The 24,830-nt window shown below is 36.2% G+C and overlaps 2 protein-coding genes across 9 annotated transcripts in view; one reads left to right on the forward strand and one right to left on the reverse strand.

Moving 5' to 3' along the window:
* The window catches only part of clint1b (clathrin interactor 1b), a 542,948-nt gene that overhangs the window by 419,971 nt on the left and 98,147 nt on the right, over positions 1–24,830 (forward strand). The gene's annotated exons all lie outside the window — the stretch shown is intronic.
* ebf1b (EBF transcription factor 1b) overlaps positions 1–24,830 on the reverse strand; it is a 281,523-nt gene that overhangs the window by 76,581 nt on the left and 180,112 nt on the right. For all 8 annotated transcript variants that reach the window (XR_012396818.1, XR_012396817.1, XR_012396815.1 and 5 more), the window contains exon 11: positions 9,325–9,413. Coding sequence is in view for 4 of the 8 variants with exons in the window: in XM_073935435.1 (XP_073791536.1) it covers positions 9,325–9,413 (89 nt within the window). In the remaining 4 variants the exon portion in view is untranslated. The remainder of the gene's footprint in view (positions 1–9,324; positions 9,414–24,830) is intronic.

Raw genomic sequence — 24,830 nt, forward strand, 5'->3', positions numbered from 1 at the left:
CTGGAGAGGTCGTTTTCATTCTGAAACGCTGCTGCTCTGGGTTAGTGTGGATGAGGAAAAAACTGAGACATTTGAAAACGGAGGCTGGACTGCTGAGATTCGCTACCTGATTAGGGCTTTTGTGTCATTGCCTTCGTCACTGTATCCTTCCCTTATTCGTCAAGCCTCTATCACATGACTATAACACATGGCTTTAACGCTACCAGAAGACAGTACTGTAAACAACAACATGGGCACAGAAATGGGAGCGTTGTTTGCACTATTGTCTGTTTTAGGCGCCATTGTGCAGTTATTCATTTGTTATGTTTAGTAACAACTCGACCTCATCATCTGTCCACAAAAACACCTCTCTTGCTTTCTTTGCCATTGCGTTTAATGTTAAAATGGCGTTTGTTGACTAACAATAACCAAATGCAGAGCGACACGCATTTTCTGTTTATACTAGAACGCGCCTGCCCAGAGTGCGATAATGGTCACGTGATATACGTTTTTGGTGGCGTAGTGTGGACGGAGATATGTTCAGATATGCTAGGTAAAACGCTAGTGTGGACGCAGATCGTTTTTGATCTAAAACGCCATTTTAAAACTAAAACGCACTAGTGTAAATGGGGCCTTAGTCTGACCTATAACCCTAAAAACTTTTTGCCTTGGGGGACCCTACCAGGGGCATTAGCCCCTGACAACAAACCCCATAGGATCACTCAGGCACTCAAACCCCTCCACCACAATGTTGGTTCATGAACAAGTGGTCAACCTTATTTCATTTGTAAATATATACACCCTTTTCTTGTAATTCAGGCAAAAATGTTTTTAGGAGAAATTTAGGGCTAGTATCAGAAAAAAAAAAAATGGTTAGATAATGATGTGACTTGAAACATGTGATGTCAAAAGCTGATTGTAATTATGATTTGGTACAAAAGCAGCATCCACGAAAGGTCTTTCCTTTAGGAGCAAAGTTGGGTTGAGGATCACCAGTTTGCCAACAAATGCATGAGAAAATGACTGAAATGTTTAAAAACAATAATCCTCAAAGAAAGATAGGAGGACATTTGAATATTTCCCCCTCAACAGTGCATATTATACTTAAAAGATTCAGTGTGACTTTCAGTGTGTAAATGACAAGGGCAAAGGTCTAAGCTGAACTCCCGTGATCTCCGATCCCCCAGGCAGCACTGCATCAAGACTCATTATTCGTCTATAAGCAATATCCCCACATGGGCTCAGGACAATGTTGGCAAATCTTTCACAAGTACCACAAAATGTAGTTACATCTACAATTGGCAGTTAAAACCGTAAGGTGCTAAAAGGAAGGCCTATTTTAAGTGTTTAGAAGTGCTGTTGACTTCTCTTGACTAGGCATCTGGGATAGACGATCATATAGTGGTATCATGTACTGTGGTCAGATGAATCAGTATTTCAATTATTCTTTGAAAGAAATGGATACTGCATGCTCTCAACCAAAGAAGAAAAGGATCATCCAGACTGTTAGCAAAAAACGGTCTGTCAGCGTATGGGGTTGTGTCAGTGCCCTTGACAAAAGTAACTTGCACTTCTGTGATGGCACCATTAATGCTGAAAAGTGCATAGAGATTTTAGAGCACAATATGCTGCCTTCGAGATGACATCTTTTCCAGGGACATCCATGCATATTTTAACATGACAATGCAAAACTCTGCACACATGACAAAGTCCTGGTTGTGGAGGAGGGGATACAGGTACTTGACTGGCCTGTCTGCAACCCTAACCATGTCCTGAGAATGTTTGGCATATGTTGAAGCACAAAATGTGACAACAAAGAGTCTATATTTTCCACCTTAAAAGTTGTTTGCTGAAAAAAATGGGACAAAATTGCCTCCTGTTTATTTTTTTCCCAAATTTCTGTTTAACGGAGGATTTTTTTTTCAACACAATTCTAAACACAATAGTTTTAATAACACATTTCTAACAACTGATTTATTGTATCTTTGCCATGATGACAGTAAACATTATTGTACTAGATGTTTTTCAATACAGTTTTATACAGCTTAAATTGACATTTAAAGGCTTAACTAGGTTAATTAGGTAAACTAGGCAGGTTAGGGTAATTAGGAAACTAATTGTATCAGCATGTTTTTTTTCTTTTTCTGTAGACTATCGAAAAAAATACAAAGCTTAAAGGGGCTAATAATTTTAACCTTAAAATATTTTTTTAATAATAAAAAAATGCTTTTATTCTAGCTAAAACAAAACAAATAAGAATTTCTTATTTTGTGAAAATGTCCTTGTTCTGTTAAACATCATGTGGGAAATATTTTAAAATATTTAATATATAAAAAAGAAAAAAAAAGAAAAAGAGGACTAATAATTCTGACTTCATCTGTACATATTTATTGTCATACTGAATCTCAAGAGTGGTCATGACATAAGTACAATTTCTATATATATGTATATAACATATATATATGTGTTATATTCTTAGACAGCATGTATATACTGGCAGTAGCAGTTCTCGGTACTTGCTGTGCCATAACAATCAAAGTAGCAGCAGCAGCAAAAGTGGAGATCTATGCCGCCAAGACCAAATACAACATTTATATATATATATATATATATATATATATATATATATATATATATATATATATATATATATATATATATATATATATATATATATATATTACCATAATAAATCATGAGAGTGGTCGTGACAGAGATAAGGAATCAAGGTGAAATTTTCACTTTTGTTAAGACAAATGCAGCATTTTTACTGCAGCTGCAACTAACAAGCACCTCCTTTTACACATTTTATTTTGAGGGTCCTCCTATATATGCTCAACACTTTTTGGAGATCTACCTTCCAGCAGATTTTCAGTTCCAACCCTGATCAAACACAACTAAACTAACTTAGTAGGATCTGAAGGAGCACTTGGTAATTGAGGGCAAGTGCATTTGATCAAGGTTGCAGCCAATGCTCCAGGAAGGTAGATCTCCACGAAAAGAGTTGGACACACCATCCAAGTGCAAACACACAATTTGAGTGAGAAGTAAGAGCACACTTGCTTGCTCTCTCTCTCTCTCTCTGCACGAGGTGAAAGAGTGGTGTGGGGTGTGAGAGCAACACGCTGAACTGGTTTCAGGGTTAATCCTTTTTGTTTTCTTTTTTCTCTCTTTTTCTTTCCCCTTTACCCCTTTTCTTCTTTTTTTAGAAGATTTATTTTGTATTGTGATTAATTTGTTTGGTTTAAACTTATACCAGCGATCCCCTCTGATAAGGTAAACCATGGCGTTTCTCTCAGGAGAGGGAACACCTGGTTTCTCTTTCAAGAATGGATGCAAAGTTTATTCGGACCAAGTTTTTACAGTAGAAGAAGTGCTTTTGGCAATGGGAGAAATAGTTGGGCTCGAAAATATAGTATCTGCCTCAAGAATGAATAAGGCTGTGGTAGTGTTTCTTAAAGATGAGAAACGCGTTAATGATCTCGTGGAAAACGGAATTGTTGTTAACGACACGCTAGTAGAAGTAGTACCCTTGCGTACACCGGCTACTAAAGTAACAATCTCAAACGTGCCTCCATTCATTCCCAATGAGCAAATTCTTAAGGAGTTGAATCGCTTTGGTAAGTTTGCGGGTTCTGTCAAAATGGTTCCGTTTGGGTGCAAAAATGTCGCACTAAAACATGTGCTGTCTTTCCGTTGGCATGTATTCATGTTTTTAAATGCACAGTCTAAGACTTTAGTCATTTCGTTCCGTATTCAACACGGGGACAGTTCTTATATGGTTTATGCAACAACAGAGAGTTTGCGTTGTTTCGAATGCGGGGATTCAAATGCACTCATAAGAAACAATTAGAAAATGAAAGAAATGACGGAATAAATGAAGAGCGCAATGATCAAAACAACAGCAGTCAAAACAAAAAGAAGCGGCCTACTACAGCGGTGAAAGACGTTGTAATTCCGCGACAAAAACAGAAAACAACCGGCATTAATGATGACAGTTCAGGAATGGCAGATGAACCCAGCGTTGTTTCAGAAGTTGGTTTTCCAACCGAGCAAAGTGCCTAAGGGTCAAGTTCAACGTTAGAGGTAAGTGCGTTTACTTCAACTCTGAGAGCTGGTGATAATGCTGTAAGCCCGTCTGTTTTGGAGAAAAATACGGCTGTTGATAAGGAAAATGATGGTGTTGGTGGCAATGCAGTTTTAAAAGAGTGTTGTTTAGAGTCGGAGGTGCTTGCAGAGAATGAAAATAGTGATGAAAATATGGAGGACTGCGATGATAACTGTTCAGAGTTTTCGGAAATTGAGTGTAGTCAGGCGTTGGATGATGTGTATTCGGTAGAAGAATTGAATGCTTTTTTAGATTCAACTAAAGGAAAAAAGACTGACATAGTTAAGCACTTTCCCGATGGCAATAAATTTATTAAATTGGTGCTGATTGCTCAGAAGAATGTGGGCTATGAGGTACTTTCAAAACAAAAACGATTCCGATTGAGTAAGTTTGTAACATCGTTACGCAAAGCTCAAAAAGAACAAGGAAGAGTGTCAAAACGGAAAAAATAAATCACATGGGAGAGGGATCTATTTTTATTTTTGTTTTACTTTACTGTTGTTTCCTGTTTCCCTTTCTATCTTCCCTGCAATGCAGATTCTTAAAGTAGGATCATTAAATATAAATGGGATGAGGGATGGGAATAAAAGAGCTTTACTTGTTGAATTTCTTAAACTTAAAGAAACACATGTAACTTTTTTACAAGAAACTCATAGTGATCAAAAGAATGAATCTGAGATTAAATTATGGTGGGAAGGAAAAACTGTATTTAGTCATGGTACAAATATCAGCGCAGGGGTAGCTATTTTGTTTTCAAAGTACTTAAATATAAATATTATATCAGAAGTAGAAATAGAGAAAGGACGTATTATGTTGGTAAAAGCTAAAGTAAACAATCAACTCTTTGAATTTATAAATATCTATGCTCCCAATAAATGCTCAGAAAAATTTGCAGTATTTAAGAAATTAAGACATTTTTTAAATAGTTATACTTTGGAGGGATTTCTAATTGTGGGAGGAGATTGGAATTGCACTCTTAATTTTCTTTTAGATAGAAACAATCAAGAACCACATCCTGCATCGGCATCTTTTTTAAAAAGTTTCATAATTCAGAATGATTTGGTAGATGTGTGCCGAGACCAAAATGTGAAAATAAAACACTACACATGGACTAAAATAAATCTGGGAATGATAAGTGTAGCAAGACTTGATCGGTTTTATGTAAAGTGTAGTGATAAAAACAGAGTAAGTCGGTGCAATATTTTTCCCTGTTGTTTATCAGACCATAATTTAATTACAGTCAGTATTGTTTTAACACAATCTAATTTTAAAAGCCCTTATTGGAAATTTAATACTGCTTTATTGAAAGAAAAACAGTTTTATTAAAAATTTAAATTATTTTGAGAGGAGTGGAGTTTTAGGAAAAAAGAATTAAAAAATTTGTTACAGTGGTGGGAGTTAGGAAAGATTCAAATAAAAATATTCTGTCAACAATATACATGGTTTTCAACAAGAAAAATAAAACAAAAAAATTCGGAAATAGAGCATGAAATCTGTCATATTACGTCTGGCATGATTCAGCATTCTGATTCATCTTCAGCAGTCTTTTTAAGTAAAAAAAAATAAAGATTTAAAATCATTATTGCAAGTGCGGGCCAAAGGTGCTTTGATAAGATCTCGTTTTATGTCATTGCACGAGATGGATGCTCCTACTTCTTATTTTTTTAATCTAGAAAAAGTGTCAAAAAAAAACAAAATGAAATGTTTTGTTTGAAGACCCCTGAAGGACTAAAGACTTTTGATCCAGAAAAAATGAGCAAGATAGCAGTGGATTTTTGTTCAGACTTATACAAGAAGGAAGAAACTAATATTGAGTGCATGTCACAAATAATGGAAAAAATCCCTACTCTTACTGAAACACAGCACAAGTTTTTGGACAGTGCTATTCCATATCAAGAATTAATGGATGCAGTAAAACAGATGAAGATGGGTAGAGCCCCGGGAATTGATGGACTGTCTATTGATTTTTACAAGTCTATGTGGAATATTATTGGAAATGATTTTTATGAAGTGATTCAAGAATGTTTTAAAGAAAAAAGTCTTCCTACAAGTTGTCAAAGAGCTGTCTTAACACTTTTGCCAAAAAAGGGGGATTTGAGTGATCTTAAAAACTGGAGGCCTGTGTCTGTTTTAACTACTGATTATAAGTTAATGGCCAAAGTGTTGGCTAATAGGTTAAAGACTGTACTTGGTGATTTAATACACCTAGATCAATCCTATTGTATCCCAGATAGAACAATTTATGACAACATTTTCATGGTAAGAGACATTTTAGATTATTCTAAACTAAATGATGTGAATGTTGTTTTTTTGTTTTTAGATCAAGAGAAAGCATTCGATAGAGTGGACCATGGTTTTTTATTTGAAACTATGAGAGCTTTTGGTTTTGGAAATGTCTTTATTTCTTGGATCAAACTTTTATACACAAATGCTTGTTTTAAAAATAGGTGGTAGCTTAAGTAAACCAGTAAGAATACTTAAAGGCATAAGACAAGGATGCCCTTTATCAGGCCAACTTTATGCTTTGGCAGTAGAACCATTACTGTGTTTATTAAGAGAAAATTTGTCTGATTTTAAACTTGATGATATATGCAATTCAGTTAAAGTAATAGCTTATGCAGATGACATCGCTATTTTAGTAAAAAAATCAAAAAGATGTTGATATTGTTAAAAACAGCATCTCTTTATTTGAGAGGGCTTCATCTGCAAAGTTAAATTGGATTAAAACAGAGGCTTTTTGGTGCAATGAAAAAAGTACAATGAGGTTACCTGTTATTCCTGAAAATGGAAAATGGAAAAAACATGGTTTTAAGTATTTAGGTATTTTTTTGGGATCTGAATCGTATCAAAGAAATAATTGGCAAAATGTTAAAGAAAAAGTGTGTAATAGATTATCAAAATGGAATTGGATTTTACCACAACTTTCGTATAGGGGTAGAGTACTGGTTATAAATAACCTTGCTGCATCTGTTTTATGGCATAAATTAATTGTGTTGAATCCACAAGATGGTTTTATTAGAGAAATTCAAAAAGTGTTCATAGATTTTTTTCTGGAATGGAAACCATTGGCTAAAAGAGACAATATTGTATCTACAATTAAATGAGGGTGGTTAAGGCCTCATGGACATTAAGTCCAAAGTAGCTGCTTTCAGATTGCAGACTGCACAAAAACTTCTTTATCAAAAGTCTCTAAACTGGACAGCTATTGCTTGCACCTTATTCAACAGAGTGGGACGGATGAATTTGAACAGACACCTTTTTTAATGAATTTGAAAGATATTGATTTTAATGGGCTTTCTTCTTTTTATACATCAGTTTTAAATGCATGGCAAATATTTATAGTTAAAAGAGAACTGACCGAAGTAACACAAGAATGGGTACTTGAGGAACCATTAGTTTATAATCCTTTATTGGTTGAGATTTTGAAATCAAAGGCTTGTTCCACAAGATTAATTCAAGCAGGAATATGCAAAATCTGTCATTTAAAAATACAGGATAGTTGGATTTCTGCAGAAAAACTTGCTGTGAAAATTAATGTTCACTCTGTTAGGTTTATTGAAAAATTGTTATATGAGGTTCAAAAATTGTTTCATGTAGTACCATTGCAAACAGAAGTAATTAAGACTGCATTTCCCAGGATTAGTGTAAAAGTAAATTTAGAAGATTGGCAGGAGGATGATACTAGATTACTTTCATTTAAAACACCGCAACTTGGTTTCTTTGATGAAATATCTAAAAAGTCATTCTATTGTCTTTGTGTTAAATTTTTAAATTTAAAATCTTTGAGAGAAATTCCAAAAACCAAATGGGGAAATTTTGTTGAAATTGGTACCACTCCAAAAGGATGTTGGAGGTCATTATATAAAGTACCAATTGAAAAAAGAAGCGGAGATTTACAATGGCGGATCTCTCATTGGATATTGGCAACAAATCGTTATAAGAATCATTTAAATCCGGTACAAGGAGATGAATGTATATTTTGTGGCCTTTCAGAAACAATGGCTCACCTATTTATTGGATGTTCAAGGCTTTTTAGATTGTTTGACATGTTGAGAGACTTGTGTCAGAAATTTGGTTTCATTTTTACTAATAGTCTTTTTATCTTTGGACCAAAATACAATGCTTTAAATAAGAAAAAAAAATGTTTTAACAAATTTTCTATTAGGCAGCATGGTTGACAAAAAAAAATAAAATGCTATTTGACAGCAATACTGATCCTTTGAACTTGTTCAGAATTTTGTTAAAAAGTAGTAATGGAGTATAAATATTATAAATTGGTGAATGATGTTGATTCTTTCTTTCTTGTATGGGGTGTTGAAAATATTTTATGTCAACCTAATGAAGAAGGAGGCTGTGATATATTGCTGTAAACTTGGTGGTATTAGTTTTTTATCATTGTTTTATTATTATTTATTTTGGGTGTTATTGATTATTATTTTATTTTTAGTGTGTGTATATACATGTTTTTTGTAATAAGCTGTAATTGTTTTTAACCTGATACAGTTTTTGAACTGTTGTAATTAAAGAGTTGTTAAAAGTCAAAGTCTCTCTCTCTCTCTCTCTCTCTCTCTCTCTCTCTCTCTCTCTCTCTCTCTCTCTCTCTCTCTCTCTCTCTCTCTCTCTCTCTCTCTCTCTCTCTCTCTCTCTCTCTCTCTCTCTCTCTCTCTCTCTCTCTCTCTCTCTCTCTCTCTCTCTCTCTCTCTCTCTCTCTCTCTCTCTCTCTCTCTCTCTCTCTCTCTCTCTCTCTCTCTCTCTCTCTCTCTCTCTCTCTCTCTCTCTCTCTCTCTCTCTCTCTCTCTCTCTCTCTCACACACTGAGCATACTATTGCTTCCAGCCTTGCTCATGGGCACCTCAACCGGGTATTGAAAGTTTTAGGTTTATTCACTACCCACATCAACAAGCAAACACACACAGTGAACATACACTCGGAGCAGTGGGCAGCTATTGCACAGGGAGCAATTAGGGGTTGGGTATGAAGGGTTGATAGAGTGAGGTTCATTTACACCCTCTGTCTTCAATTCCTGCTCGGACTGGAAATAGATCCTGTGATCTTTCAATTACAAGTCCAATATTCTACCCGTTAGGCCACAACAGCCTCAGTTGTTTCAAGTTCAAACTCTCTAGGGGGACCATCAAAATCAAGTGCCAAATTTCTGTTTATGTTCACTTTATTTGATTATTTTTTTTTAAGCTAATACTGGTGTTCTCTTTGAAATTATGGAAATGCTATTCATACCTTTGGCAAGCGTTCAGGGTCTCCCGGATGTCGAGGTATCACTTTCTGTAACCGCTGAAAACCATAGTCTATGGTGGGCTCATTCAGGGCTATAGACAAGCAGAAGAGAGTATTTTAAGTAATTGTAGGGAAAATAGTTATTGGTCACACTTTAGAATAACTGCACAATATGAATCATTTAATAACCATTAGCAAATATAATTCATTTCTTAAGCAATAATTCTACATTCATAGACATTAGTAAGCAGTTTATAACTACAGCTACAAATGATGTTTTCCTGACAGATGTAACATCTCATTTAGTGTAACAGTGTAAAACAAGGAGTAATTTAAAAATCACACACACATAAGGGCTGGGAAAAAATTGGTATATATACACTGTTAGACCTTACCAGGCTTTTTTACAGTAGAACACTGGCAACACTGTTGCCAGCTACTCACAGTAAAAGTTTGGTTAAGGTAAGTAACTGGCAACAGTGTTGCCAGTTAATTACTGAAACTGAACCATTACAGTGAGTGGCTGGCAACAGTGTTGCCAGTTGTTTACTGTAACCAAACCATTGCAGTGAGTAGCTGGCAACAGTGTTGCCAGTTAATTACTGTAATAGAGCAATAGTGGTAACTAACTGGAAACTGTGTACAGTTAATTACTGTACTGTATGTTACAACTCACAGCATTATACTGCATACACAATAGTATGTCAAGGTGTTACTAAAATTAATTAGTATTCTTACCTGTTATTAATTCTTTAAATTAATTAAGTTGTAAATTCTTACAAATTTATTTTATTGTTTTGGCAGCAAACAAATATAAAACAGAAAATGTATAACAAAATTAAGATATCAGCAGATATAAATATCATCTTACATATTACTGAGAGCCACAGGTCTGCACAGCAAGGATGCAGTCAAACTAACGTTTAAGCATGCAAAATGCATATGTCATATGGCTCTGCGAAAAGGAGTGGGATTAAACAAAATATTAAGAGATTGAAAAAGCAAGCAACTGGTCCATAATTTTTGTTCAGAGAGGTCATGGTTTGATCTTTGATTAGTCTCAAGCAATCACATGATGTGATTTTGCAGTTGCACATGATGTGATTTTGTGAGTTCTCCAAGCTTGAACTTTCCAATGCTGCAAACTGTAAAATTTGTCGCATGAGCATGCATTCCAGGTCTGCAGCATTCACATGCGTATGAATGGAAGTCTATAGGGAGAAAAGTGCAGTGTGACCGGGACTTTAAGCTGTAACTAATTAAACACACCTGATAAAACTAATTAAGGCTTGTTAGAAATCTACAGGTAATGTTGAAGCAGGGTGGGAACTAAACTCTGCTGCGCTGCAGTTCTCCAGTAACTTGGAGTTTGACCCCCATGGTATATAGCAGGGGTGCTTAATCCTGTTCCTGGAGATCTACGTTCCTGCAGATTTCAGTTGCTACCCATATCAAACACACCTGCCTGTAATTATCACGTGGTGTTCAGGTGTGTTTGATATGGATAGCAACTGAAATCTGCAGGAACGTAGATCTCCAGGAACAGGATTAAGCACCCCTGGTATATAGCATACTTTTAAAGCACCTGCTAACATTTATCACAATCACATATCCAATACACACACACACACACACACACACACACACACACACACACACACCCACACCCACACACACACACAAAGTGCTGCAGTGATATGTGTTACTCTCTCCTCAATGCTGACCATGCAAAAAAAAAAAAAAAAAAAAAACTGAACAGCAACAAAACACAAAATAATTATTTTAAATTTTAAAGTTTTAAATTATTAACAGCTCTGTCAAATCTCAAAAAGTTTTAAAATAATTATAGAAAACAAAAATAAAGTTGGCAACACCGAAAAACCAAAGGATCCAATCTTTTATTGTTATAATTATCTCATGACAACAAACTTTTTTATTGTTTCAAATATAAATTCATAGGTGGAAACACTGCTCTGAAAAATACTTAGCAACAAACTCACAACCTGGGACCGGACAGTGGAGCTTTTGTGTGTGGATGGCTATGTGTATCATGTTTTTGTAATTCCCTGTGATGATGTGCACATGTTACCTTACTGAGATGATGGAATTTAATTTTGGCTTAGTTGCCAGAAAGATACATACAACTGTTAGCATCTGTACATTATGGCAGTATGCAATATCCAATAAATACATAAACTTAAACAAAAGTAATGTAAGAAGTTATATGAGGAGAGGCTAACTAGCTAACAATGTAGCTTTTAAGTACACAGTTCAAGATAACAACAATATAACTTAAAACACAGCCTTATTTTAGAAACCCACAAAAACATTTGAACACATTTTACTTACTCATTTTAGATTCTTATTTAAAGCCTAAAACATATCAGACTCAACATCTGAATTGATAGACAGAGAATAGAGCGCACTCAGCAGTAAACAAATCAAACACCTGGCTCTCTTTAAGGGCCAGCATTTTCTGCAAACTCTTTCTAACACCTTTGTGTTTAGAATAAGACGGACAGCCTGTGGGAGTGTGTGGTGATGCCTAAATCATTGTTTTTTTACAGTTATTTACTGCACAATCTACAGAGTAACAGTGCAGATATACTAATTAAACACACCTGATCAAACTAAATCTAAAGGTAGTGTGTTGAAGCAGGGCTGGAACTAAATTCTACTAGGCTGTGGCCTTCCAGGAGTTTGACACCCCTGGTACATAGCATATTTTCAAAGCAACTGCCTACATTTATCACAGTTATGCACATATCGTTTAATAAAAACAATAAAAATATACTATAATATAAACTTCATCCATAGAAAAAAATAAATAAATAAATAATCTGATTCTCATGTCGTTCCAAATCTGTAGTAATAGTAAAAAACACAACAAATATCATGATTTATACATTTATTTAGGAAAGCCTTTATACTGTTAATGGCACTTTTACTTGCCAGTTTTCCAGACAAATTCATTGAGTCTCTGCAAAAATGTATGTGCGTGTTGTTTAAGATATATATATATATATATATATATATATATATATATATATATATATATATATATATATATATATATATATATATATATATATATATATATATATATTTTTTTTTTTTTAAATAACACATTTTTACTAGTTATTTAGCAAAATACTAATATTCAGTTGAAAGTGCAATTTAAAATCTTAACTATAGGTCAAACTAGGCAATTAAATTAGATTAATTATAGAAAAAGTAAACAAAGTTATAAAAATTATTGTGACAATTTCTTTGCTCTGTGTGAATATTTTTGCCTTTAAATGCATTTCGTCCATATCTTACACTTACCTTTTAATAAGCTCTGTGGCATTGGTTGACTCCTGATACTCAATGTTAAAAACATAAAAGGAACCAAAGAAAACACAGAGATAAAATAAATATAAAATAGGAACATAAAGCATTAGAGTAGATGGGGCAGTAATGGTTGAACAGTAATTTACCATTTATTATCACAGTAAATATCTGTAATGGTACATAGAGTAAATTACTGTAATTTATTCTTTGCACTACTGAATTTCATACAAATCCTGCTCCTTTTACAGTAAAATACTGTTTCTTTTCATTACAGCTAAACACTGGCTATTTTACAGTTATTTACTGCATAATCTACAGTAAGGGTTAAAAAAAGAAAGCGAAAACCTTTAGTTTCTCATTGAGTGTGCGAGTGTTTTAGAATCATAAAAAGCCATACAGGGTCACATTAACATGAAGCATAGACACTGACTACAACAGAATCCCCTAGCACACTCTGTTAAAGTAAAATCTTGTGTTTTGTGCTCTGCAAACACAAGTTGTAAATGAATGGGAACCAGTTTGTTTTATGATTTAAGTTGAATACTAGTATCTTGCAAAATATCTGGTAAAACAGGCCTATTATGCACATATATGCACATATAAATATGGCAAAGGCAAAATAATAAAGTTATTTGAAATCTGTTTTTAAAACTATGCTTAGAAACATGTTGAAAGATCTCACCATTAAACAGCGCTTGGTAAGTATTTAAAAAAAGAACTAAAGCTGAACAAAAAGGCTTTAACTTTATTCTAAAAAGCATTTCTTGACATTTTTTTAATGTATAAACAAACAAAAAACATGTAATGCTCTCCTGTTTTTGTTTGTTCTTCATAATTGCTGTAAATTGGTCATTTAATGTCACATTCAGAGCTTGTTCATCCTGAATACCTCTTTTATAAAATTAAAAAATAAAAATTTTGAGGCCAGTAATTTCGACAAAAACAAACGGCGTGGTTATTGTGTTAACCTGCCACCTCTGAAATAATGTTGTACACAACATTAATTATGTATATTACTCTAGTTATATTTGGCAGAAAAACCAAATTTATGCCTGTAATATTGATATCTAACTTGTGGTTTTGAGCGATCTGTCTGTGTGCTTTTTTACTACTTACTGTTTGTATAAAGTATATTGCTATTAAATTATTACTTCATGATGGAAGATATGTGTATCTGCTATAACATTTTTTTTTCTTTTTTTTCTTTCAGTGTTACTGTAATGTGTAGCCAACACTGCTAGGTGAGGTACATATCAACCATGATGACTTTCACAGTAAGTACCTTTTTAACAACTGAACAAGTTATATGTTTATTCATATAAGTCTCAAATACTGATAGTTCGAAGATTTAATGTGTGTGTAGAGTGAGAGCAACCATGTGCCGTGACTCGGTGTAATGCAAACTGTTTCTCAAGTTCACGCAGTTATATGTTAACGAGTTATCAGCTCTACTCCAGCCTTATTTAGCCATTCATTATAAAACAAAATATTATGTAAAACACAACTCTGAAATTATGAACTCTGAAATTAACTTGAAATTATTGAACATTGATTTGGAGTTGTTCTTAAAGGGATAATTCATCCCCAAAAAAATTGAATGTACTCACTATTTACTCAGCCTCATTGGGTTTCAAACTTTTGTGAGTTTATTTCTTCTGTTAAACAAAAAAGAAAGTATTTTGAAGAAAACTGAATACCTGTAACCACTGACTTCCAAAGTAGGACAAAATGCATTATACCACATAGCAATCTCACAGTATTGAAAGTTAATTACTCTACTGTTACTATGCTAATTATTGTGTCAACATCCACATTCTGTAATTATAAAATTAGATTTTGTGACCCAACAATAATATTTTTGAAAAACCTGTTGTATGCACACATTAGCCTACATAATTAACTTTGCTTGTTAAGCGCAAAGATTTGTTTCAAAGCTATTTCCAAATTCAGTTCTAATTTCCAGCAAACGAATAAATGAACAATATTAACGAAGTGTGGTCAAAAAAGTTATTAGTTATATCCAAATACACATGCTATGTCCTGTATTGTCCAAAACCTGACAGGTGGACAAATCTAAGCTTCTTTTTAATAAAACAAATATGAATATGCTTTCAGCTCGTCTATTGCAGTCTGTTTTAGTTCCTCAAAATAGCAACGCATCAACAATGTGCCTTAACACACCTCTTTTCTAGACCAAAACACTTATGAGACCACAAAGTGGTGTAAAGTGGACTAAAAACTCAACTATTTAGTCTCCACTTCACTTCCTAATCTGCAATTGCCTCTTTGAATATCACACTAACTAACTGTACAAAAAAAAAAAAAACTACTAACACTTCCCTTCTTAGACTTTACAGACCTGAAACTTGCCTTTAGTACTTATTCATTGTTGCTCTTATAGTTGTGTAAATTGCTTCCTTGTCCTCATTTGTAAGTCGCTTTGGATAAAAGCGTCTGCTAAATGACTAAATGTAAATGTAAATGTAAATGTAAAGGGATTTACTATTTAAACAACGTGGCAGAAAATAAGAAAATTAAGGTCGTGTTGGTCTTAAAATAGCAACACTTTGGGGAAAACAGGTCTTGTGACTTATTGTGCCTGGTGTATGATAGGGTTTTTAAAGTATGCAGCTTAATTTGTTTGAAATGAAATTGTTCAATTTGTTCAAGTTTCTCTTTTGTGATTTTTTTTTCTGGAATAATCTGTGTCAGCTAGGTTAAGTGATCCATTATTAAGATTTCATGGTGTTTTTGACTTTTCAATATGTAACAATACTAATTGTGTATTTAAATTTACTAGTTTAACCATTAAAATGTTATTTCATGAGCTCAGATTACCTTTTGTGGAATGGTAATATTCAGGTGACATTACCCTTAACAATGGTTGAAGTAACCTGAAAAAGTGCTTAAATTTTATGGTGTTTTTGACATTTTTGCACGTCTGTTTGGAAAATTCAATTGGGCCAATAACATGATTGGGAAGACTTCATGTTTTTTTTTAATTGGTTAAACACATTATTCTCCCATTGTAAACAGGCTGTTGCCAGTGTGAAACAGGTTGTTTTTCCATTTTCATTTGGGCCAACTGAAAAAAGTATATAATTTTTTCAGTATATAATAACTATTTTTTTTACAGTGTGAATAATATAAAGTAATTGTTGATTTTTAACTAGAATCTGTATAAATTATGAATTGTGAGTTGAGATAATTTATTGTGTCAATGTTTAGAAATTCCCATTGATTGTATTATTGATATCTGAAATGAGTCAAAGGTAATTTGGTGGTAGTGTAGCTGTTGCTAATCGGTCAACTTGCATGTTTTATGTTTGTTGTTCTTCGTATTCCATTATGTGATTGTGCATTTGTGTATGTTGATTTTATGTCTTTCCTTGTTAGGGATTGAGTTGTTTGAGATGGAGGTCATGTGATCCTCCCTGATTGATTTTGTTTATTTGAAAGCCTTTAGTTATGCAGGGTGTGAAATCGCTTGGTTTGTTTGCCTTTAGTTTTAACTGTGTTTATAATAAAATAAAAATGAATGGACATCGGTATCTTGGAAACGTAGAGTTTTTTTAATAACCAGTGGTTTGTTGCACTGAAGGTGACTTTGGCATTATGACAAGGCCAGTTATAACTGAATGTAATTACTTCTTAACATACTGATAAATACATCTGTAGTTTATTATAAAAAAATGTAAGTAACAAAAATACAACCCCAAATAAGAAAAACTTAGGACAGTATGTCAAATGCAAAAAAAAAAAAAAGGAAGAAAAATGCTCTAAACTTACTTTGACTTTGATTTTATTGCAATACAACAAACTTCCTCATGATTTTTATTGCTTTTTTTTTTGCCTAAATAAACATGTATACCAATTTTGGTTCTTGCAACACATTTCAAAGAAGTTGAAACAGTAATTTACCACTTTATAAAGTTGCCATTCTTTTTCACACTTAAAAGATGTTTAGGGACTTAAGAAACCAAGTGATGAAGTGTTTCAGGTTTAATTCTGTCCCATCCTTTCTGCAAACAATACTTAAGGTGGGCCACAGAATGGCCTCTTTGTGGTCACATTTTGCACTTAAAACAGCAGACTTCACTGCAGACAGTCCAGTCAAGTACCTGTATCCTCTTCCTCTCAGCCAGGAGTAAATTGTAATGTGTGCTGAATGTGTGCGGAATGGTTTTGCATAGTCTTGTTGAAATATGCATGGGCATTCCTGGAAAAGATGTCTTCTGTTAAAGGTGCAGTATATAAGTTTGACACCCAGTGGTTGAACTAGGTATTGCACTCCTGGATCAAAATAAACAGAAGTGCAGGTTGCCAGATTGAGGACAGGGGCCTGTTTCAGTAAGGAGGTTCAAACAACTCAGAGTTTAAACTTGAACTCTGAGTTGATTTACCGAGAGATTAAAAACTGTGAGTTTTCGGTTTCAGAATAGCTGATCTGAGTTGGGTCAATCAACTTCGAGTAGACCAACTCAGAGTTAAGCGCGCACACCGTGACTTTAAAAAGGCATTATCAATAGAGCGCAGACATTACGAGTGACTATGGCAATATCTTAAAAAAAGAGATCACCATTTTTTTCTCCAGCTGAACTTGATGTTCTCATGCAAAGTTACAGCAAATATGAGCGTATATATTTGAAAAGGAGCAACCATCAGTAAAGAAGAGACAGTTAGCGTGGGAATACAGCTGCTCAAGTTAATGCCTAATTTCACTTTTTAAGTATTTAAATATTTAAGTATAATAAAATAAGTAATGTAATTTATGACGTTTATATATATTTTTTCTAAACTTTTTTACACATTTATTAGTTTTAAATGATTTAACAGTCACTTGTGTGTCTGCCTTTTTTATTGATCAAGTGATAGAGGTTAATATAACATTTAGAAGGTAAGCAGTACTAAAAATAATTTTAGAAAGAATAATAATCCCATTAATCTAGTTACATGCATGTCGAAGGTGAATTTAATTTAATTATTTATTAAAAAAGGATAAGCCATTCTCGTACAGTTCTTCTGTGTGTGACTAAAATGTAGGCAATATGTTTCCATCCAAATATATTACATACATTTATGTGCAAAACTGGAATATTGCAAAAAAGATGCGAATAAAATTCCATCCAACAAGTCAAAGAGAAAAAAATCGTCACTTCCTGATTAAACTGGCACCAAATATTAACAGTAAAAACAGAATTTACTAAGGTAGAAGAAGCTGCGTCGTTTATTTAGCCTAATTAATGTACTTGCGCCTCGATGTCAGAAGACCATGCTGAAACACAATGAACACGTGGGGGCGTCTGAAGCCATGAGACGCGGAGACTCTTGACACGCAGCAGACGTTCGGAGGTAATTAATAATATACACTAATACTGAAACAGTTAAGGCATTTTAGAATTACTAAAATAATATTTAAGACATGTTACAGTGTGCTCAGCCTGCTGGTTTGTCCATTTACACACATTTTCATTATCAGATCATGATCTTTTTATTAATGTACTGTAATTTCTTCAGTAAAAGTGTTTCCATCGTAGTTTATGCGCACATTTTCTATCGAATAAAAGTTTATCCTACTCAGTTATGCGCGTTTTTTATGCATATTTTAAAACGTTATGTGCATCATGATGTTTCTATCAATCGTTTTTATGCACATCTCCAAAATGAGCATTAAAATAGGTGTGTGGAAACGTAAGGCTAAGGCGAGAAATACTGCTTCATGTTTGAAAAAGGGGAGGAGACAAACAGAAACTCTGAGTTTAGAGAATAAAACCTGCTTCTGACCAGGTTAGATTCACAGAGTAAGTTACCACAGTAACTGACTCTGAGTTAAAGTTACCTTTCTTTCAGAAACAGGCTTGACTTACCCTGCTTTCTCGAGTTTATCAAACCTGCCATTTTGAAACGGAAAACCCAGAGTTTCTCTCATTTCAGGGTTAAAATGAGAGAGTTTTCAGTTAACCTCCTTTCTGAAACAGGCCCCAGGAGTGAGTGATTTAACCCACATTCTAAATAAAAGCAACGGCACCTGATAGAAGGAATATTCTCCACATAAAATTAGTTTTTGACCTCACCAACTCTTCAAATTGATATATTAGAAATGGCGTGTATATATATATATATATATATATATATATATATATATATATATATATATATATATATATATATATATATATATATATCTTACAGCTGAACAACAGAAAACTATCACAATGATCACCTCAGGTAAACCTCATGTGCTTGATTCAGTGCTAAATCATAACAATGGGAGTTTGAATGGGAGCCATTTTACATGACATTTATTGCCATATACTGAAAGCAGCAGCAGATAATTCAACTCAGATCTTGAAATTTAGAACTAACTCAGCATGTGACTCAGCATGTACATTAGTAATGTTAAAGAGGGTTACTTAATATGTATTAAAGAGATCATAACCCTTACCATTTCTTGAGTGAGTGCATTATTGTGTGCTTCTGAATGGCTGTATTTAAATTTCTGTCGTGTTTCACCTGTTGCAAACAGTCAAATTGCTTATCACTGCGTATTTCATTGTGAAGCGTGTTCGTAGGACATGCGGTTACAGTGTAACCTGCTCACCCGATGTTTACGTTCGTAATATTTATATTGTTTGCTTATTAACAATCTCATGTTGAACTGAATCTCTCATTTCAGAGTTCATATTATACTGTACACCGGAGGGCGCATTTCGGTCACGAGCGCATGCTTTCTGACCCTTTCTGAATTAATAAATGAAAATTGCGGTTTTGTACCAAGGCTACCCGGAGTGCTGAAATATAATTGGCTAAACTGACATTGGACAAGTTAAAATAACATAAACATAGAGAGCGTTCCAGCCAGCAAAATACATTTTTAAAGCAGAATATCTGACTTCAGCATTGCTTTTCAGATAAACAAGAATATTCTCTTGGCATGTTTTTAAAATATCTGCAAACATATTATGTCATTTTTATGCTTTAGAAGAGTCAAAAACTTACATACAGCACCTTTAACATAAGGCTTCCTCTTGGCATAGTACAGTTTTCTTGGATGTGATTTTGTACCAAATCATTGCAATCAGCTGTTGACATCAACTCTACCAAATCACAACATGATTTAACCAATAGTTTTGTTAATAGTAACCCTGAATTGCTCCTATCCCAACTTTTTTGGAATGTATTGCAGGTCTGAATGACAGAAAAATATGTGTTTACAAATTAAATGAAGTTGAAATATTTTGTGTTTGTAACGTCTGCAATGTAATGCAAGTCGAAGTACATTTAAAAAATCACTACTTTCTTTTTTTATTTGCGTTTTCGATACTATTCCAAGATTTTCTGAATTGGAGTTGTAACATGAATATTTTTAATAAGGTTAATAAACCCATTACTTTGTCAAAGTAAATAAAGACAATTTCATCAGAAGTCGTTACCTTTACAAAACTTGTAACACATTTGAGAGAAGCAGAACTAAGGAACTTCAGAAGATTCAAGCTGGGTGGCCCTACAAACATGCATTATAAGATAGGACTGTGCAATTAATCGAAAATCCGCTTTCGATTTCGATTATGGCTTCTAACGATTATGAAAAACCATTAATCGAGATAAACAATTATTCCATTATTTACCGCCCCCTGTCCAGTTGTCCTCACTTGTTGCTCTTAAAAGCGCGAAAGACGGGCGAAAGACTGCGGTCAGCACTTGGTCTCATTCGCACATTGCAACGAGCAGAGAGCACACACATCTAAAGTCATTAACGTGAGTGCTTTAATGTTCAAATAGGTGTCAAAACATGGTGTTTAGTGATTATTCATATTAACCCTCATTTTGTAATAAACAAACGAATTGAGGATCAGAAGACACGTGAAAGCGAAACCATTAAAGTGACAGAGCACAGCTCTCCGCCTGTTTTATCATGATTAATAAAACAACGAGAAAATCCCTCTTTGCTCTTGACTGAAGACTTTTGAAGCTAAAGTGTTTTTCTTACAGTGAAAATGCTAAAAGCACAGTTTGTTTCATATTTTTATTCTATTGTATTTATTTCTCTTTCCTTTGCAGGGAAGAAAATAATGCAGTTGAAGTCAGAATTATTAGCCCTTCTGAATATTATCTGTTTAATGGAAAGAAGATTTCTGAACATAATAGTTTTAATCATTCATTTCTAATAACCGATTAATTTTATCTTTGCTATGATGACAGCTCATAATATTTTAGTAGATATTTTTTTTTAAATACAAACATTAAAATTCAAAGTGTGATTCAAAAGCTTGATTAAGGTGATTAGGCAAGTCATTATATAACAGTTGTTTCTTCTGCAGACAATCAAAAATAGATATTGCCTAAAGGGGCTAATAATATTGACCTTAAAAGGGGATTTAAAATATTTAAATTAGCTTTTATTCTAGCCAAAACAAAACAAATAAGCCTTTCTCCAGAAGAAAAATATTAGAGGAAATACTGTTATTCATTGCTCTGTTAAACATCATTTGGGAAATTTATTTAAAAAAAAATGTCAGGAGTACTAATAATTTTGACTTCAACTAATAATCGTTTGGAATAATCGTGATTACAATTATGACCAAAATAATCGTGATTATGATTTTTCCCAAAATCGAGCAGCCCTATTATAAGAGATGTAGGCTAGTTTTTTGGTCGATTAAGTAAGATTGACTTTCATTATAACAAGTGTGAATCTACATAATTCACTCTAGATTTCTTAGGGTAGCCAAAAAGATCTTTTTTGCCAACACATGAATTCAGCTTAAGTTTATTGACTTAAGTTTAATAAGCAAGTACACTCAAGCTGACATTCCTATGACTTTGTACAGTATGCAAAAAATATTTCTGTCATTTTTGATGAGATCCTGCATAGTTGTTTAGTGCATGTCACAAAGATATAGTTGAAATTTTTAACAATAATATTGATTGTTTATATATATATATATATATATATATATATATATATATATATATATATATATATATATATATATATATATATATATATATATTTTCTTTAAAAAAAAAAAAACAGGCTATACATATAGCCAGACCACACTTCCATAGGCTATGCAGGCTAAAATTGTGACCCTGATGTTTGAATAAATTTAAATTATTAAAAGGATAATAATATCTTTATCAATAAAATTAAGCATTCACAGAACTGCAATACACCAGTTCCCCTTCGGATGGGGAACTTCAATGCTATAAGTGGATTTTAATCCACAAATGGGGATTTCGTTTCAGAAAGCCAATTGTCTGAAAGAGTATATAACGGGCCAATGAAATGCCAAATGAGTTGGCAGCGTAAGCTTGCGCACGTGTGGCTTATTGCCAATTAGCTCCGCAATATAAGCACAGGGAAAGCAAGGAAACGCCATTCTTCTCGCTTCAGAGACTATTACAGCCTTCTGAGAGAGTCGATGAGGGTTCCTCCTGCTGTGATCCAGCGATTTCGAGCAAACGAGAGCAGTCTCCCGGTCCAGAGTGTGTACACGCAGAGGCAGACGGTCGAACTGGGTTTCTCCCTTGCTTGGCATTCTTTGGGTCCGGTCCTCCAGAGCAGTGTGTATAAAGTTGCAATTTCACAAAAAGAGCAACACAGTCGTGCAGCACGTCTTTTTCATGATGGCGCTCCGACCGTGCGTTTCTGGATGCGGTGCTGCGTTGCATGTCTGGGGGTCCATCATGTTAATACAGTACTCGCGGACAGTTCATGTCATCATTGCGATGCCATGACTGTTGCGCAGTTAAGATCGCGGCTAACCTTTGGAAAAGGGCAAACCACCTCAGCTGTCCCCTGCACTGCAGTGGGCACTCGGGCAGATCTGAGGGTTCCAGTGGGAGATAATCCGTCGCCTCCGGGCCCGCTGACCTCCTGCTCCTCTAAGTGCTCCATCCAAGCTTCCATCTAAAGCGATCCATCTAACCAGATGGTAGCCCTTACATTCGATGACACTGGGGACCAGACGTCTACTGCTGCATTGGAGGGTGGGCTTTCATTGTACTACGAGAATCCAGGCCCGCTCGCCCCCCTCGGGCAGGTGAGTGCTGTCAAAACGGATCCTGAAACAGACAAGTTAGCCATGCTTTCCCAGGCTGCTTCGGCCGTGGGGTTGAAGATGTTTTATCCCCAAGCTCCGCGACCGGACCAACTAGATGGGTGCTATGTAGAGGACCAGAGGGCTAAGCCTTCAAGGCCTCTCTCCCCTTCTTCCCGGAGGTGCACAGTAGGCTCACGCGGTCTTGGAGGGCACTTTTTTTCTGCCCGTGCTTCGTGTCCATCCGCCCTCACAACTCTTGACGGTGGAGCGGCCAGGAGATATATGGTAATTCCTCAGGTCGAGCACGCAATTGCGGTTAATCTTTGTCCGCGTGGCACCTCTTCTTGGCGGGTTCCGCCTCGTCTCCCGTCCAAAGCCTGTAAGTTATCTGCCTCCCTCGGAGCTAGAGCTTACAAGGCTGCGGGCCAGGCTGCTTCCGTCTTACACACGATGGCCACCTACCAGCACTACCAAGCGCAGGCCGAGCTGCACGAGGGTGGGTCCAACCCAGGCTTGTTACATGAGCTTCGCTCCGCAACCGACTATGCTCTTCGGACCACTAAGTCCGCTGCGTGTGTGTTGGGGAGGACAATGTCCACATTACTGGTCCAGAAACGCCACCTCTGGCTAAACTTGGCTGATATGCACAAAGTCGACAAAGTCTGCTTTCTTGACTCCCCCATATACCAAGCTGGCCTGTTCGGTGATACCATCTGTGAATTCACCCAGGAATTCTAGGCGGTGAGAGAGCAGTCTGATGCGATGGGTAATGTATCACCCTATCGGCGGGACCATAAGCCCGCTCCACCCGCCGAATCACCCATATCTACTGCTCCTCGCCCAAGGCGCCCACCTACAAGAGCTTCCCCGCCCCTGCACATGCCTCCAGTGAAGCAAGCACGTTGAGCACCTCCAAAGCAGGCAGCCCCCCTGCCCAGACCGCCGCTAAGTCCTGAAAACAGACCGCGAAGCGTCCCTGAGACAGGTCATCTGGAGAAGAGGGAACTTGCCCCATTTCCAACGGCACTTTTTACTGCCATAAAAAAAATCAATGAAAGAGCACTTTTCCACTTCCCCGGATGTGACAGCACAAACCCTGCCAGTCCGGGATGCTCTGCTTCCCAGCTCGCAGGTTCTGTGCGCTTCGCCAGCGGCTCACGAGCGCTGGGAGGACGGTCTCCTTTCTCCCACCCCTCAAGTTCCCTCTCGGGAGTTTAGGTGCGGAGTGAGAGCGAATCTCACGTCTCCAGCTCTTCCACGAGACCCACTCCGGGCTGCCCCACTGCTGGTACGTCAGCGATTGTAGCGATGAGTCCATTAGCGAGAGCTCTGCCTACCTGGTTAGCGTGGGCCAGCCCTTCGCGGTGGCTCATACGCACAGTCAGACTCGGCTATGTGATTCAGTTCGTGAAACGGCCCCCCAAGTTCACGGGTGTGTATTTCACCAGAGTCAGCCCCCTGTCCGCCCCTGTCTTGCGAGAGGAGATTGCTGTCCTCCTGGCGAAGGATGCAATCGCACCGGTCCCTCCAGCCAAGATGTAGAGCGGGTTTTACAGGCCGTACTTCATCGTACCCAAAAAGAGCGGTGGGTCACGGCCAATCCTAGATCTGCGCGTTTTGAACCGCTGTCTGTACAAGCTCCCATTAAGAACGCTCATGCAGAGGCGCATCCTCTGGTGCGTTCGTCCTCGGGATTGGTTTGCAGCAATAGCCCTCAGCCCTTGGAACAACCCCTCGTTCCTACAGGCCAGAGTGCCTCTAGGACAGGCGTCCAGTCATGTTGTTATTTTAACAGATGCTTCCAGCATAGGCTGGGGGGCTGTGTGCTGGGGCCTGTGGAAAGGAACCCAGTTGCATTGGCATATCAATCGCCTGGAGCTGTTGGCAGTGTTCCTCACTCTCCACAGTTTTTTTCCGGTGCTTTTTCCAGCACATGCTGGTCATGACGGACAGCACGGCGGTGGTGGCGTATATCAACCGCATGGGGGGGTATTCACTCTCGCCGCATGTCTCAGCTCATCTGCCGTCTGCTCCTCTGGAGTCATCCGTGGCTGAAATCGATTCGCGCCTATCACATTCCAGGCAAGCTCAAATGTGCAGCCGATGCGCTCTCATGGCAGCCTTTACGTC

The sequence above is a fragment of the Danio rerio genome, chromosome 21, assembly GCF_049306965.1.
Source record: "Danio rerio strain Tuebingen ecotype United States chromosome 21, GRCz12tu, whole genome shotgun sequence".
Lineage (NCBI taxonomy): Eukaryota > Metazoa > Chordata > Actinopteri > Cypriniformes > Danionidae > Danio > Danio rerio.